At 41.7% G+C, this 18,176-nt stretch overlaps 1 protein-coding gene across 7 annotated transcripts in view; it reads right to left on the bottom strand.

Annotated features, from left to right (window-relative positions):
- Positions 1 to 862: 862 nt before the first annotated feature.
- Positions 863 to 18,176, bottom strand: part of kmt2ca (lysine (K)-specific methyltransferase 2Ca) — a 249,644-nt gene continuing 232,330 nt past the window's right edge. For all 7 annotated transcript variants that reach the window (XM_062991111.1, XM_062991113.1, XM_062991116.1 and 4 more), the window contains 12 exons: positions 16,333 to 16,469; positions 15,894 to 16,134; positions 14,940 to 15,055; positions 12,776 to 12,874; positions 11,071 to 12,223; positions 8,958 to 9,094; positions 8,555 to 8,685; positions 7,738 to 7,912; positions 7,471 to 7,587; positions 7,310 to 7,383; positions 6,039 to 6,147; positions 863 to 2,614 (listed from right to left, as the gene is read on the bottom strand). In XM_062991111.1, the coding sequence (XP_062847181.1) occupies positions 2,522 to 2,614; positions 6,039 to 6,147; positions 7,310 to 7,383; positions 7,471 to 7,587; positions 7,738 to 7,912; positions 8,555 to 8,685; positions 8,958 to 9,094; positions 11,071 to 12,223; positions 12,776 to 12,874; positions 14,940 to 15,055; positions 15,894 to 16,134; positions 16,333 to 16,469 (2,582 nt within the window). In that variant the 3' untranslated portion in view covers positions 863 to 2,521. The remainder of the gene's footprint in view (positions 2,615 to 6,038; positions 6,148 to 7,309; positions 7,384 to 7,470; positions 7,588 to 7,737; positions 7,913 to 8,554; positions 8,686 to 8,957; positions 9,095 to 11,070; positions 12,224 to 12,775; positions 12,875 to 14,939; positions 15,056 to 15,893; positions 16,135 to 16,332; positions 16,470 to 18,176) is intronic.

Genomic DNA, 18,176 nt, shown 5'->3' with positions numbered 1-18,176 from the left:
TAATTTACAAATAAATTCTTTAAAAATCCTACAATGTGATTTCCTGGATTTTTTTTTCTCATTTTGTCTCTCATAGTTGAAGTGTACCTATGATGAAAATTACAGACCTCTCTCATCTTTCTAAGTAGGAGAACCTGCACAATCAGTGGCTGACTAAATACTTTTTGGCCCCACTGTATGACTGATTTCTCTGCAGTAGGATAGTCACGTAAAATCATTGGGATCTTCAGAATAACATCTTAAATACTTATGCACAGAAAGTAATATAATTGCTCCTTTTATCTTTGATGATAGTCTCCGATGAGCAGGGGGGTACTAATTGCCTGTCTGAACTCAAGTTCAAATCTCAGCTCTGCTATTGACTGGCGGGGTGTCTACACAGAGATAATTGGCAACGTCTGAGTGTGGGTGGGTCAAATTGATTCCTTATTGTTGCTGCAATAGTGGCCTCTTCTGGACAGTCAATAGCGCTGTACAAAATACAGTGCAGTGGTGATTTCTCTAAGACTGCAAGGGAAGCTCAGCTTCCCCTAAAATGTCAAAAATTAAATGGTCAAATATGTACAGTTGTGTTAACATTTCATTGACTACAAATGCGTTACAACACGTTCATCTTGAAGACGAGTTCGTTCAGAATCAGCTACTTATCACAAATCGACTGACTCGAACTTCTCATACATTCCCAGAGCGTCAATGCATTTGCCCGCAGAAGCTGAGCGTCTCTTCACTCTCTCACTGGCAGGTGTTGTAGTGATCATGTGTTAGGTACAGCCCTGCAGCAGTGAGAAGATGTATATCTGGGGAATTAGATATGACTAGATTGGGAGAAAAAGTGGAGAATGCACAACAAATAATGACAGTGTTAAAGATGTAAAATATTTATTTCTTGTAAATATTCCTAAATCTGATTCCACAAACTCCAAAAACCCATTACAGTTTGTATGCTTCAAAAAACTCTTCATTTGACATTGTATACTACTGTACATGACCAAGAAAAAAAAATACTGTTAATAATGTGTGAATATTGTACAAGAGAGAAAAATATTCCAGAAACAAATTTCATTACAACCATTGAGAAACTTCTGTACAATTGATTCATTTGAAAGTTCAAAAAATACATCATGTTTATATTACACATCCAAACTTCATGTCAAACTGGACAGCAACGTATCTCACCAGCTCTGAATTCTTTATTATTACCAAAACATCATACTATAATTTTCCTCTAAAAGCTAAAAAAAAAAAACATTTCTTTTAAAATAATGTAAACAACAGGGAAGGAAAGGGGTGTATTTTACATTTCATCATGTCAAAGTAACGGAGTATGAGAAGGTATTTGGATTCCTCTCCATTCTGAACTACTGGATTCGAACAAAAATCATCAACTCAAAGCACGTGATTGGTGGTGATTAATAGTTAGGATGAGCCAATCTGTGCAGCATAATCTGCATTCTTTGATTGCAAAAGTAAAGGAAAGTAAAAGTTTTAAAGAAGAAAATGAAAAGAATATTCAAGTGGTCCGATTTTAGACAAATCTACATTCTAAATACAACAAAAATACTCTGAAATCATTTCTCTTTTTTACAGATTCTGTACACTTTTATACAACACAGACTCTGGAAATCGTAACGTCCTTCTTAAATATATATATCTATATATTTTTTTCACTCTTTTATTTTCAACTGAAGAGGAGCAAAAATGCACAACCAAATAGCTCTCGAGTGAAGGTAGCATAATAGATCTTAGATTCATATTTACACATTATAAAGTAACACGTTCCACTGAATCCACCGCGCCATCTGCAGCAGCTTGACGTTCTTCCGTATCCGCGCGCTTAAAAAATAGCTTCCGTCCATAATAAATACGAAAAGTTGCCTGTTATTTTACAGAAATCAAACACGAAGGAAAAATAAACTGACTCATGGAATCAAGTATTTTAAACTATTTCTTGTTGTTGTTGATTTTAGTGCAAGTTAATCTTCCCTTAGCTTTATCCCTAAGGAAGTCTTCTCAGTACATTCCTCGTTCAGTGGTGTCTACATTTCTGCGTTTATAGAATCATATATATATTTATCTGTATAGAACTCTTTATCCAGAGGACCTGCCTCTTCGTTAGCTAAATAAGGCTGTGCTCAGCACCTTCATTTCCTCCTGGGCTGCTAAAATTAACCCCAACACCCCCCTTAAACGTACATTTTCTCTCTCGCCCAGCTGAGTGGATCACTCATCATCTGGGACCAGTGTGTCTCTATGCAGCCTGGTGTCTGGGTGAGGGGTTTTAGCCTTACTTATTACCCCTTTTTTTCTCACCTGTCACCCTAAAACTCTACCCGACTTTTTTTCCAGTTTCTTTAAAAGTCAGGCCTGTGTGCACTGATCATTACAGTTCTGAGGTCTCATCTGCCCTGATCAAGTTTATGTTCAGGTAAAAATTAGACTAGGTGAGTGGAAACAGGTGTAGAAAAAGATCAGAAGGAATGCATACATGTGCACTTGGAACATTCGCTCAGTTTTTTCGTATTCAGTTCATCCACTTCCTGCAGTTTACTGCACCACAGTTACAGGGAATCTTATGCTGGTCGTCTTCCAGGTCAAACTTGTAGTCGTAACACAGCTATGCACAAGAAAGAAAAAATAAAACATACATAATCAACTCTGACCACTAATTTACTTGTTACTTAAACACAGACATTGTAACATTGTGCCTGGTTATATCTGAGTGGTCACTTTTATCCATAGCCACTAACAATCCAAGCAACTCAGGGTAGACAGCCTTGATCAAGGGCCCAACAATGGCAACCTGGCAGTTGTGGGAACCGAACCATCATTTTGTATTTTCTCCCCTAAACTAGTCATATCCAATTACCCTGATTGTGTTACGCTTCACCTCTACCAATACGACCCTCCACTTCTGACTGAGGAGCTTCGCAACTGACACACGCACCTTCCGACACTTGAGCAGTACCAACTGCATCTTTTCACCCACACGAGGCAAGTTCATATGCGGACCAGCCTTGTGCACGGAGAGCCACACCCTGATCAGTTATTCCTTCCTTGAAGAAAATTAAGAATAAAGAAATGTTGCAGATGAACTTAGTACTTGGATTGTCTTATACACTGTGGTGGAGGCACAAGTCTACCGGGATAAAGCATGTAACCAGAGACTGTCGCTTATCCAACTCTTCTGTCTTTATATTACATCCAGATTTACAACATCTACACAGAAACAATGCCGTCATCCTGCAACATTCATAGTTTCCACATCTACAGATTCGTTTTTTGTGAGTATGCCATCCTTAATTTAATAAGAAGATTAAGAGCAGGAGAGCTGCAGGCTACACACTGACTCTGGGGATTGTTACTTCTTCATCTTGCTACCATGCATAGTCGGTCATGTGTTTTTTTTCCTGCAGTACTGTGTGAGGAGTTCTGCAGAATGGATTGTTTTACTGAACTGTACTTGTTTTTTTTGCTTAAAACGATCAGAAGTATAATAATAAAAGTTTGGGGATTGGAGTTATTTATGGCTTTCTCCTCTGGCTGGGATATTGCACACCTAACCCCTCTGAATATTAAGAAATGATTGTACTAGTTTTCCATTTGCATGCTATGTAGATATAAACAAACATGGGTCACAGCAGGTCTGGTTTTACTAAAAAAACACTGAGCGCAAGGCACAAACACCCTGGACAGGGTTTGAATCTCAGTGCTGATGGGTTAGCATAATGGACTGCTGCAGCTCCATTTATGAAACAATTAAATTAAGGGATTAAAATAATTAATTGTTTGGTTTTTGAAAGCATGGTGGTGATTATGAATATGGATTCTTTGTACAATAACTGCTGCTGAATAATTCATTAAGCAGTAGCTCTTACCATCCTGTATAATTGCCTTCTCCTCAACCACTAAAATAAAGCTGCTTTATTGAATTGCTGTAGACCTCACGGAAGTCTTCCACACAGTTTTCTTTGTGTCTTTTCAACTATTTTGGAGGGGCATCCAGTTCTCGGTAATGTCACTGTTGTGCTGTATTTTATTCATTTGTTGATGATCATCTTCACTGTGTTCTATGGTATATACAGTGTATCACAAAAGTGAGTACACCCCTCACATTTCTGCAGATATTTAAGTATATCTTTTCATGGGACAACACTGACAAAATGACACTTTGACACAATGAAAAGTAGTCTGTGTGCAGCTTATATAACAGTGTACATTTATTCTTCCCTCAAAATAACTCAATATACAGCCATTAATGTCTAAACCACCGGCAACAAAAGTGAGTACACCCCTTAGTGAAAGTTCCTGAAGTGTCAATATTTTGTGTGGCCATCATTATTTCCCAGAACTGCCTTAACTCTCATGGGCATGGAGTTTACCAGAGCTTCACAGGTTGCCACTGGAATGCTTTTCCACTCCTCCATGACGACATCACGGAGCTGGCGGATATTCGAGACTTTGCGCTCCTCCACCTTCCGCTTGAGGATGCCCCAAAGATGTTCGATTGGGTTTAGGTCTGGAGACATGCTTGGCCAGTCCATCACCTTTACCCTCAGCCTCTTCAATAAAGCAGTGGTCGTCTTAGAGGTGTGTTTGGGGTAATTATCATGCTGGAACACTGCCCTGCGACTCAGTTTCCGGAGGGAGGGGATCATGCTCTGCTTCAGTATTTCACAGTACATATTGGAGTTCATGTGTCCCTCAATGAAATGTAACTCCCCAACACCTGCTGCACTCATGCAGCCCCAGACCTTGGCATTCCCACCACCATGCTTGACTGTAGGCATGACACACTTATCTTTGTACTCCTCACCTGATTGCCGCCACACATGCTTGAGACCATCTGAACCAAACAAATTAATCTTGGTCTCATCAGACCATAGGACATGGTTCCAGTAATCCATGTCCTTTGTTGACATGTCTTCAGCAAACTGTTTGCAGGCTTTCTTGTGTAGAGACTTCAGAAGAGGCTTCCTTCTGGGGTGACAGCCATGCAGACCAATTTGATGTAGTGTGCGGCGTATGGTCTGAGCACTGACAGGCTGACCCCCCACCTTTTCAATCTCTGCAGCAATGCTGACAGCACTCCTGCGCCTATCTTTCAAAGACAGCAGTTGGATGTGACGCTGAGCACGTGCACTCAGCTTCTTTGGACGACCAACGCGAGGTCTGTTCTGAGTGGACCCTGCTCTTTTAAAACGCTGGATGATCTTGGCCACTGTGCTGCAGCTCAGTTTCAGGGTGTTGGCAATCTTCTTGTAGCCTTGGCCATCTTCATGTAGCGCAACAATTCATCTTTTAAGATCCTCAGAGAGTTCTTTGCCATGAGGTGCCATGTTGGAACTTTCAGTGACCAGTATGAGAGAGTGTGAGAGCTGTACTACTAAATTGAACACACCTGCTCCCTATGCACACCTGAGACCTAGTAACACTAACAAATCACATGACATTTTGGAGGGAAAATGACAAGCAGTGCTCAATTTGGACATTTAGGGGTGTAGTCTCTTAGGGGTGTACTCACTTTTGTTGCCGGTGGTTTAGACATTAATGGCTGTATATTGAGTTATTTTGAGGGAAGAATAAATTTACACTGTTATATAAGCTGCACACAGATTACTTTTCATTGTGTCAATGTGTCATTTTGTCAGTGTTGTCCCATGAAAAAATATACTTAAATATCTGCAGAAATGTGAGGGGTGTACTCACTTTTGTGATACACTGTACATGTAATGCCTTGGAAAACTGACACTATTCAAGAACAAGATCCCTTTGATGCTTTGTAAAGTTTTTGCAGTCCATGGTGTTTGCTGTAAGCTGCAACTGAACTTTATATGGATTTTCCATTTTTCCTGGAGAGCTACAGGCTAAACACTGGCTTTGGGGATTGTTACTTCAAATAAATATAATATAGCACTTTATTTAATTTTAATTTAATTAATTTAATTATTTAATCACTGAATTGTAGATTATAATTTACCATAAATGGTAAATTTTTTACAACTAAAAAAAACCCCTGGTATTTTAACAGGAGTGTGTACCTCTTCTCCACGCTGTATTCGCCGGTTGGAGCTGATGATGATTTTGCTGCCTCTCTCAAAGGTCACGACCTCAGCTATACAATTGGGTGCGCAGGAGTGGTTAATGTACCTGAAATATCAAATAACAATGTCAGCAATAATTGTTTGGACACAGAAAATACTTCAGCAACCTGAGTCACCCCATCGGCCGGCAGCGATGTGCCCAATACACAGAAGGATTTAATGCATTATGTGTTGTGACACATTCACCTCATCACCAGTATTAAGTCACATGATCTCCTCCTATAACTATCATGTCCTCTGGCATGAGTAAGTTTAGGCTGCCCAACAAGCTGTTGGTGCTTCTTGGCCTGCTCCTCCTCAGACCACAGTCAGTGGGTACTCACCACAGCTGCCTGTGAGTACCCCTTGCTATTTTGGAGATACTTTTGCGGTTGTCTGGCCATAATGATTTGGTCCTTATCAGCTCAGGTCTTAATGCTGATCAAATCGACTGCATTCAACACAAGAACTACGAGGAGCCTTAATTAGTCTGACATTTGATAGATCCTGACTCTTACATGCACCACTGTTTCAAAATAGGTCCTCATGTTTTGGCTGAACAGTGTATAGTACAGTAATAGTACAGCGCTGCTGTAACATTGTTCCCAAAGTTACACACATCACTTGCTTATGCTCAAACAGAAATATTTAAAACTGCCAAACAGTAAGAATGTGAATTCTAATTCTCATTACTGTGCGCTGAAAGACAGAATAATTTCTTTTATGAAGATAAATCTATTCTGAGGCCAAAACAGTGTAGCCACTGTGCTAGGAGTGTTATTGGCTACCATTCCATTTTCTGGAATGAGCTACAGTATGTTAAAACTGTTTCTTCCCTGGACCTGGTTTAGTTTTGGAACCAATGTTACGTGTTTCTCCGTGTCTACTAGTCAGGCAATGCACTGGATGTCACATGTCAGATGCTGAGATAGTAGGTCACACGCTGATGTCATCCTAATAGAAGGAATAAAACCCTGACTACACTGTCATGCCTGCACAGTCTACACACTAATAAATTATTTAGTTGATTGCACAATGGGTTGTGCACATAAACGGCCATATACAAAAGCTGTTTAGTTATTGGGGGAAACAAACAAATTTTGAAACTGTGCAGCAGGACATCAGGACTGGAATTAGAAAGCACTGCAGAACAATGCTGGATGTCAGTTGGTGGGATGGTGTGCCATGTGAGTCATGCAGTGTCTATTACATAAGAATGGTGTTCCTACCGTGCAGGCCCTCCTGTTATGGTTGCATCAATGACATGCTCACTGTCGATGCGGAACATGTAAACGCCACGGTTCTAAAATCAAATGTAAGATTCATTAAGGGACTCATTAAGGGGTAAAATCAAAATAAGCTGGATACATGCATTCAAAATAATACGTACCTGTGATTCGTACATCTTCTCCTTGTGGTTTGCCACCTCGTTACGAATGATGGTGCCAATGTATTCAATCACCATGGTGTAGTTCTCAATGTCTCTAGCAGCGTACAGTCCCAAGCCCTACGACATCCACACAGAGCTGTTATTGAACATGAACTTTTTTTTGTTTACATTATGGTTCTCTTCTTTTTTTTTCTAAATTGTCATGTTGACTGTTTTATGTAGAATTGCACTCATTACAGTAGAATTTCTGACACGACTGTGTGATACCTGGATGCGTGAGCGAGCTAAGTAGACGTTGGACTTCCACTCCGCTTTCATGCGCCGGTACTGGTAGGACTTGGAATGCACAAACTGTTTACTATAGGGAGCACCGATGAGCTCAGTTGGACTGCCATTGGTCTGCACAACTTTTGCAGAGCAACCGCTGGTCAGAGTGTGAGGCCTACAGAAACAGAGCAGGTAAACAATTACAATAAAGCACAGTATTTGAATCATCTGAAGAATGGTACTTAGCAACAAGCACAGAAAATACAAGGTCTCTGGCCTGCTTCACATGCTGCACCACTCGTGCGCCACTTGTAGTGACCCGATCAGATAACACAGAGGACTGCAGGCCAGGTTCTCATAGCAAGCAGAGATCCCATATCGTCTGTAGCAGATCATCTTTTAGGTTGGTTTTTGGTTGCTTGCTTAACTGTAGCAGGGTCTGGTGGTTCTTTGAGATGAGAACACTTACAGCAGCTATTTGAAGAGTTGTTCCAATACAAAGTTAAGAACAGTGTTTACTTAGAATAGAATGGAATGTCTTTATTTGCCATATATACATGTGAACAGTACAAATTATTCTGCAGCATATTCCAGCTTGTTTGGAAGCTGGGGTCAGAGCACAGGGTCTGCCCCTGGAGTCAAGAGGGTTAAGGGCCTTGCCCAAGAACCCAAAGGCTGCATGGCAGAGCCGGGATTCTAACCCACAATCCCAAAGCTAATTTGTGGAGAATATACCTGAGGAAAAACAGCAAGTAAATCTGGGCAAAAATGTAAAGAAACACAATGATTCAACACTACAGGTTACATCAGCACCCACCTCTTGGCATGCGTGCATGGCCTAGGTTCAGAACGAGCACATCCTGATGGATTGATGGCCAGAGGAAGCTCCATCAACAAGTTACGACCATAACGGAACGTGTAGTTAGCACATGACTCCACTCCTGGCAACTAAAAAACAACAAGCAGGACAAGATTAAACGCTGGAATGATGTGAAATCTAGAAGCTAGATTGTACGGTATGGCAGTGATTCTTAGTTCATATTCTTAATAAAGTCAAATTTTTTAAAGATGGAAGAATTAATAAGACTATCTAAGGTAAATGCAACCAAATTAATGAGTGTGATTAATAAACACTAGACACTGATCTACACAGGAATCACAATTTTTACTCGAATAAGTCTCTGTTTGGGTTTGGAATCTCTGTATGAGCAACACTTTACCGATTCCACAATCCGGGTAACTGCAGTGACGGTGAGTCCGAACAAGTCTTCGCCCTTCAGGTAGACAGGGAACAGTTTAAGAGTACCGGTCTCATTTCTCTTCTCAGCCACAGGCTCCAGAACCTTATCCCACACACCTGCACAAAGACAAACAGGTTCACATTCAATTGGGAGGGTTCTGAATTTATACAAATTTGGTTTTGGCTCAAGTATGAATCATTTAAATATCAGCTATATAACAAACTGCTTCACTGAAGCAATCTAAAACACAGTAATTCTTTTATTCATTGTAAACAGTATGAACCCAAGATATTTGTATGTTTTGTCTTGTCAACTTTGTCTTGCAATTGCGTTTGTTACATCCATTCCTGCATTTCAGGCCGGCAACACATTCCACAAAAAGTTTGGATGGTAAAGCATTTACCAAATAATGCTATTTCTTCTTGCACCACTTAAAATATGTTTTGGCACAGAGGATACCAAGCGATGAAGTGTTTCAGGTGTTTTGTCGTCTCATTCTCCCTGCAAACGTCTTAATTTGTACAATGGTATGGGGTTTATTGTTGTACATTTAGGTCAAGACTACAGACAGGCCAGTCAGGTATCCATGGACATGCCTTTTGCTCTTGTTGCTGATAACAGTCTAAATGAGTTGATTTTCTCCAAAAAAAAAGATCAAAAATACTGATTTGTCTGACCACAATACACATTTTAATTGTGTGATGGTCCATTCCAGATGCCTTAGAGCCCAAAGAACTGGATGCCGCTTCTGCACATGGTTAACATAAGGCAGTGGTTCTCAAACTTTTTTTGCCACGCCCCCCTTTGGAAGATAAAAATCTGTCACGCCACCCCCCCCATAACTTTAAAGATAATTAATGTTCCTTTGACCTTTACATCAGTCATTTCTGTTGTACTTCGCTTTATCAAACCACTTTTGCCATCACTAAACTGCTCCTTCAATCAGTCCGCTATTTTAAAAAAGGACATTCAATTTGCAAACACAAAAAAAAAGATAAAGTTGAATCTGTGCCAAAAAAAAGTCATTTGTGAGAGTTCAAGTCTTATCACATTTATTTTTATTCCTTTCAAATACCTCTCCATTCTGTACATCTAGACCAGGAGTTTACACACTTTCATGGCTTGAGATTGACAGACTGACCAACACTATTAAGCCAAATCAGCAATAAAAATTGACTTTACTTTTAATAGCCTTCTACAATGCTGGAGCTTCTTAAAACGAAATATTTTCTTTGAAATAGAAGTGTTATTTAACGTCTATTAAATTGTTTTTCAACAAAATCCGCCCCAATATGTCACTACAGGGTTGCCAGGTTCGGAATTTTCCAACCAAATTTATTTATGTGAGGATACTTTCTTTATTTGTATTATTCATGTATTTATTTAATGTGGGATTTATTTCATTTCAGGTTTTTATTTTACACAAAAAGGAAAATGTGCAGCATTGTTTTGCATAGTTTGTACCTACCTCAAAAATAAAAGGGCATTCATTATTTAGATAAATAAAAGATAAGCACAAAAACAGTATTTCATTTTCTTTTTTTTTAAGAGAAATAATAAAAGGAAACTTTGTCATAATTTGTCTTCAATTTAATTTTGTTTAAAAAAAAATCAGGAAAAAACTGTATCATGAACCCAGTATCGTGCATCGCATCGCATCGTGGGTAGAGTATTGTTACATCCCTAGTATTTAGACATCTGAGCAGTCCTGGAGATCACATACTGTAGCTGCCTCTGATATGACCAATTGTGTTTGTGTGCTGAGATTCGAACTTGCAAGTTCAAAAACTCTGCAGTCTAGAGCTAACATGTTAGACCACTGTGCCACCCAAGCACCCAGCCACAACCATTGTTAACAGGTGTATGAAAGCAATTGTATTAATGCATGACTGGGTCCCATTCCTAAAAGAAAAGTGTGTAAAGACATGGTAATTACAGGTTTGTTGTGGGAAAACACAAACTGCCTGCACAAAGCCCTGACCTCAAGGAAATAGAAAGCGATTCTCCGCATTGTATATCTGTTTACATATAACCAAATAATGAAACAACTGGACCAACCCCTATTTAACCCCTACTTGGCTTTAATGCTCACCTTTAGGGGAGGACCCGGTCAGTAGCAGGTCCTCGTAGCCTTGTTCCACTACCCTGATGGTGAACTCTGGTGCCCCATCTTTCTCGTCAATAGAGCAGAGATAACGGCAGCGTCGGCTCGCGTGGCGCATGCTCCAGTAGATCCGGCTGGCCTCATAGCCCACAGGAAAGATGGCTGTTGAGGAGTGGAAAGCCTCCATCTGTTGTGGCAGAAGCTGCCCGACTGCATGGAACACCAGGCTGCCCACACGGAAAGTGTGCTCACGGTCAGCACGCTGCATCACACTGGCGATCTGGCGCGCCTCGTCCCTTTGCACGTAAACGCGGCGGTATACAGTGAAGCACCGCAGCTCATGGCCCATCAGACCGGGAATGGTGGATGCTGTACCACTGCCCATTCGTGGTTTGTGCAACTGGCATAGCATGGTCTTGTCCTTGAAGAAGGTGCATTGGGCCTTGATGGCACAGGTGAAGTGGTAAGCGTTGGTGCATCGTAGTCGATGGCAGCCACTGGTCGCACCTATTTGCTGACAGTAGGAGCAGCGCACACTGAGGCCACGGCGCAATGCCATTTCCACGTTAATAAGTGCACCCGCCTGTGTCTCATAAACCTCGGTGGACCAGAGTGCACAATTCAAGTGCACCCACACGTCCAGATCAAGATTTAGGAGGCGAGCTGGTCCGTCGGTGAGGCCATCTCCCTCCTCGTGGCAGAAACAGCAGCGACGCGTGTCTCTTGGTAGTGGTTCGGGTCGCAGTGATGCATCGAGTCTCCTCAGCAGCTCTTCCAGCTCATCATCATTCTGCATCTGAAACCTTCCTTTGGGCACCACAATCTGGACGCTCCACTTGCGCCAACGCAGTCCTTTCCAGCGCTTTGCAGATGGGTAGTGTGGGTCATCTGCTTCGTTGTGGATGGCACGGGGCCGAGGTTTCAGCTTCACTCTGACCTTTAGAGCATCATGCTTGATCTCAGACTTTGGTGTCACAAGGAAGATAGAAGGAAACAAGATGGGAGGAGAGGATGGAGGAGAATACTTGGGCTGCATCTGGGCCAGACAGTGGACATCCAGGGTGGACATGTTGTTGCTGTATTGATGGGGAACCTTGTTGGGGCTCTTCTCATCAGAATCAGGTGGTACAGCCATATTTGACTGAGAAGGGAGTACAAAGAAAAATGTAAGTCAACCTTGCTTACTCACAAATTTTATGCAAATACATGCTTATTTCTGATTGGATGACTATAAAACATTTAAAAATATTTGGGACAGAGGCAATATAAGACTGTGAAGTTCCTTTCTGTATATTTATCACCTGTTCTAGTGGCTATAAACATTATGTAATAATTTAAATGTTTTCATGTTTTACCTATACTTTATCCTGGTCAGGATCACCGTGGGTGGGGCTTTCATGGAATTACTAGGCGCAATGCAGTAACACACTGGACAGGACAGGACCAATCTGTTGTATGTCCTTGGCATTTCCCTGCCAGACATACTGTAGCCAATCATGTCTGTCTGAAGATGTCTGACCGGCTGAAACACTGCTAGGAATTTGAACTTTATATTCTTTGCTGATAATAATTGATCCACGAATACAAAAACTGCCCACCACTATGACATCATCTCACTCAATAATTTTAATTGTGAGCTAAAAACCTCACTAAAACCTATAAAAGTCACTGCTTGGAATACAGTTTGGCTCACCTTGCTTTCTACTGCTTTATTCTGCATGACTGATGTGTGCAGAACCAAGCAGTTGTGGCTGCAGAAGACGATGCTCCCCTCAGTCCAGGTCTGGCCCTCCTGTAGAAACAATATGGGTTAGAACAGCAGCACCACACGTTTATGCTCATGGGAAACGAGGAAATTTGGCTAAACTACAGTAGACCCTTGAGTTACAAACAGTTACAGTTACAGTACTACTACTGTGTATTGTTGTTTATTATTGTTTATTACAGTAATATCTGTTCTATTATTTAAGATTTAAGGGAAAATATACTTGTATTTATAACAAAAAAGACCATTTAAGACATTAGAAAGGTTAGGTAAGGGGTGGTTTGGGAGGTCTGGCACGGATTAATTCTATTTACATGATTTCTTATGGGAAAAATAGGTTTAACTAACGAACATTTTGACTTAAAAACAGCCCTTTGGAACCAATTAAATTCATAAGTCAAGGGTCCACTGTATTATATATTTTGGGAATACTAAAAAAGCTACATACATTAAAGGTCACCTGCTCATTTGAATTACCTTAAATAAAGCAGTGCGTGACTACACACATGGAGGAACCAAGTTATCCAGGCTACAAGAAGCCATGAGTCTGAAGCTCTACTTGTGTTACACATATAATCTTTCAGGCCTTTAGGGAATGCTGAGCTCAATGACTAAACTAGATCTAGTCTGTCAGGTTCACTGCATCACAAAGTACCAAAGACAAATATGCTGAATTTAGTCAAAAGGCTGAAAGGGTGTTTTAACCCCTTATCAAATTGGCTAAAAATGCATAGATTACTATGCCAAAAGTGTCTGGATAAGTGATGCAGAAGAAAGGCGAAAGTAAGCATCCTGACCGGATCACGATTATTTTGCTCAATACTGGGGTCCTTTAGCAACATGGTGGTGCGCAAGGATTTCTTATCCAAGATAAAGCAATTGAGCTAGCAGGCCACACAGCATATCGTAGGGATAGTAACAAAGACTAAAGTAAGAACAAGAGAGGGGGGGTTATGCATTTTGTACATAACTGTTGCACCAATACTAAAATCAAAGACAGACACCGTTCTTCCGATTTGAATTAAGAACAGTTTGACAACTACACTACTACCACAGTAAGGCAGGTCAGGTCACTGATTCATCCTCTTAACCCCAGCATACACCCCACTCAGGAGGAAAGCTCAAACATCATCCCTTGGCCTTAAGGAGCTACCTCAAAGCTGCAGCTTTAAGAGGACTAATGATGACATTTTTGAGGATCAGGAGTACACATTAACTGTGCATACAAACAGCAGGTTAGAATAGGTTAACTCTCCTCAAGGACCGCAATATTGACTTCAGGTCCGACTACAAAGCCCTATACAGTGCTACTAGAGCTCAACTGAAAAAAGACATCAGAAAGGCTAAATCAGCATACAAGAGGAAGACTGAGGACCACTTCTCCAACAACAGCCCAAGGCTGGGTGTGGCAGGGCATCCAACACATTACCACCTATTAGGCCAGCAACTGAATGACTGTCGATGGGGACGCATAGCAAAAACATATTTCTTTGCGCACTATGAGGTGAAGGCAGCAGAGATGCTCACAACACCTCCACCATCCTCCAACAGCCACACCATTACTTTGCAGGAGCATGTAGTGCGGCGTCTGCTCAGAGAGGTAAACTCAAGGAAAGCTGCTGGCCCTGATGGCATGATGTGAGAGTGGGAACCCAGCACTGGCAGGTAATAAGAAGCAGCCACAGATTGAAGATGTGTCAGAAGGGCTGTGTGGTGATCTGGCTCTTCTTAAGGGTGACACTTGTCAAGACATGGGGTCAAATCTGGTGGTTCAAATATAAATAAACACCCTCTTTGGGCAGGGCAGGGGGTTACAACTGGGGAATTGAATTTACTTGTTGATGTCTATTAAGTTGCTAATAGAGTTACATAGAACTCAGGGACATAAAACAAAGTGCATATAAACTTTTGTTATCAACTGTGAATTCCTTTAAAAGTAAGTGTGAATAAATAATGCTGCCATAATAACTCTACATACGGCTGTGCAGCGAATGCCAGGGTCAGATTGCTAATGTAACATTTGGAGAAAACAGGAGTGTAATCTTCTTCCTCATACCAAAACAAAAAAATTGAATAGTATGTTAATTCATACCTTTTTAGTCAATCTGCAGACTCCATTTCCCAGAACCACCACCTTGCACTGTGCGCACCACTGCAGTTTTTGCCCTGGGCTCCTTTCATTCATTTGATATTGTGGTCTGACTGCACCTAGACCAAAAAGACGTAAAACGTTATATTTACCTAAAATGTTCATACATAGGGTCCATGGGGTATTCTGTTAGTATATCTAGTCATTTCACGGACTAATACCTGCCTCCTCTGATGAGTGTGCAGTCCTTGGCTGTTTCTTTTACACCAGCCAGCACACTATGCCCATAAGAATCCCTCACCATTTGTGTCACAGCTTGTCCAGACGGAAGAGTAAGCATATTGTAGCAACAATAGGGAGAACCCTAATCTGACTTTCCTTTTTACACCCAGCTATGACTGGTGAGCACTCGGGCAGGTCGGTAGCAAAACTAAGATTTAAGCTTACGGGTTAGAGCTCTTTGAGCCACCTGAGGTGCGTAACATTTTGTTCTATGAATAATAAAAATATATATTGAGGTGAAGCTTTATTTACCAGATTTGGCCTTTATTTTATCACGATGAGTGGGAACATTTCTACTGGCACACATGCCACATTTACAAGCATTAAAGGCTTTGTTAACACCTCAGATCACGTTCAATAAAATGTTCAATGTATAGAGACTGTTATGACCACCCTAAACCCTCATTTAAAGCCAGTCACCCTTATAAACAATTAGGAAGACCACTTAATGGGAACATGATTGTGCAAGCTCTTTCGAAAAATCATTGGGTATAGAAAAAGAAGATAGATGGCTGAAAGCCATGAAAGAAAGCTGTAATGAAAGGCACTTGAGAAAAACACTGGAAACCTCATTTCGATGAAGCAGCAGAAGCCTGCAATCATGAGTCATTACATATTGACAAAAGCAGTCAATTTTCTCAGTTGCTCACAGTTCATTGTCGACAGTTCACTCACCACTTGGTGTGAAGTTTTGAGTCAGGGGGCCAGAAGGTGCCATAGGTCTGGGGAACCTCATCCCAGACTGAAGCAGGGCAACCTGGTAGGGCTTGAGCCCATGAGATGACGGGACTTGGAGGTTTGCCAGCATGGCAAGTGAGTTTCGTGAGTCAGGGCTCAAGGTGCGTGATACGTCATAGCTGGCAGGAACAGGTACGCAGAGCAAGTTGGCTATGGCCGTCATCAATCCCTGTATATTCTACAATATGGAGGAAAACAAGATGTTATTCAAGTAGGTACACATATGCTCAGCTGTGTGCTTTAAATGTTAGATTTAATCAGCTCAGAGTCCGTCTGTCTGTACCTTTGTCTGCCTGTATATCAGCTGTGTGTCTGTCTTCATGTACATCTACATCCCACTTACGACCCTGAACTTGATAAAAACAGTGATTCTTACCTGAGCTGCTGCTGGATTTAGTGTGAGCGCTACTGATACCAGACCAGCCTTTGAGCAGGAGGAAGACTGATCAAATTGTGATCCAAAGAAGGCGTTTTGGGGTTCTTTCTTTACCTCCCACTGCAAGAGTTCTGTGCCTGCATGAAAGAGGAGCAGTTAGTAAGAAACAAAACAGGAGGTGAAATGCTGTGCTGTTAACAAACATGTTCACCAAAGAAAACTGTAGGCTACAAATTTCCACAGAGTCCAGCTAGCAACTGTTTTTACTGTGTACCCTGATACTTAAGAAAGCTGATACCATCATTTTTGGGGTCGCAGTGGGCAGGGGTCTCCCAGAATCACAAGCTGCAATGCAGCTATACACTCTGGAAAAAAAAAACTGTTGCAGGGCCATGAAAACCACCATCCCCCTAGACATAATCGACCATGTCTGTATGTAAACGCCTGACCGGCCAATAGCACCACTGGTAGGGTGACCAAACGTCCGTATTTCCCGGGACATGTCCGTATTTCACGTCCTGTCCCGGGCGTCCCGGTTTTTTTTTTTAAAAGTGAGGAAATGTCCTGGTTTTTAAATTACCTTCATTGGACCATTAAATTTACAGGCACTAGGGCACTGCGCACGGCGCTGCGTGTGACGTAATCCCTGAGCCGCGTCAGTGAGGGCAGCCCTGTTCTTAATCAGAATGTAGACAGCGTAACTGTCAGTACGCAAGCAACATGCCGAAGCGCAAGTGTATGTTTACCGACGATTTACAAAAGAGTTTCCCCGCTTTCAGACCGGGTCGAGACAAATGGGAAGCCTTGTGCACAGTGTGCAAAGCAGGCACATATGTCTCGGTGTCCAATGGAGGTGCAAGGGATCTGAAAAGCCACCTGGACACCGAGAAGCATAAAACAGCTGTCCGAGGCGAGAGTAGTGCTAGCTCGATCACACAGTACTTTGTCAAACCAGGGAACGAGGATGCAGTGAATGCAGCGGAGGCTGCATGGTCATTTCACACAGTGAAACATCACAACAGTTATCGATCTATGGACTGCACAAGTTCATTGTTGAAAAAGACCCTCCCCGATTCAGACACAGCCAAAAAGTTTAGTTGTGCCCGAACTAAGACCGAGGCTATTGTTGACGGTGTTCTGGCACCTCATTCTGTAGAAGTGGCGCACGAAGCGCTCAAAAACATCCCATTTTGTGGTGTAAGCACTGATGGGAGTAATCACGGTGCGGTGAAAATCTTCCCCATAATTATTCAGTACTTTGATTGGAAGGAGGGTGGTGTGCAGAGTAAACTAATTCAAGTGCAAGATACACCAAACGAGACTGCAACCACCATCGCTAATTACCTAATGGAAACATTGGCAAAAAACAATTTGGCTTCCAAATGGGTCGCATTTACCGGCGACAATTGCAACACTAATTTTGGTGGAACCCGGCGTGACGAAGGGGGAAATAATGTATTTGCAAATTTGAAGAGAATGCTACAAAACAAAACATTGATTGGCGTAGGTTGCCCAGCGCATATTCTTAACAACTGTGTCCATCACGGGGCAGACAGACTTGATGTGGACATTGAGAATATAATTTTTAAAATCTACCAGTACTTCCACATTTACACTGTGCGCACAGAGTCCCTCAAAGAGTACTGCGATTTTGTGGATGTTGAATACAGGAGGATGCTGTCACACAGCAAGACCAGGTGGCTCTCTCTGTTCCCAGGCATAGAGAGGATGCTGCAGATGTTCCCTGCTTTAAAAGCATTCTTTTCGTCTCAGGAAAAGCCACCCATGATGATCAAGGGATTTTTTGAAAACCCATTTAGTGAGATATACTTGTGGCACATGCA

The sequence above is a fragment of the Trichomycterus rosablanca genome, chromosome 3 (assembly GCF_030014385.1).
Source record: "Trichomycterus rosablanca isolate fTriRos1 chromosome 3, fTriRos1.hap1, whole genome shotgun sequence".
NCBI lineage: Eukaryota > Metazoa > Chordata > Actinopteri > Siluriformes > Trichomycteridae > Trichomycterus > Trichomycterus rosablanca.
This window is presented reverse-complemented; position numbering and strand designations above follow the sequence as displayed.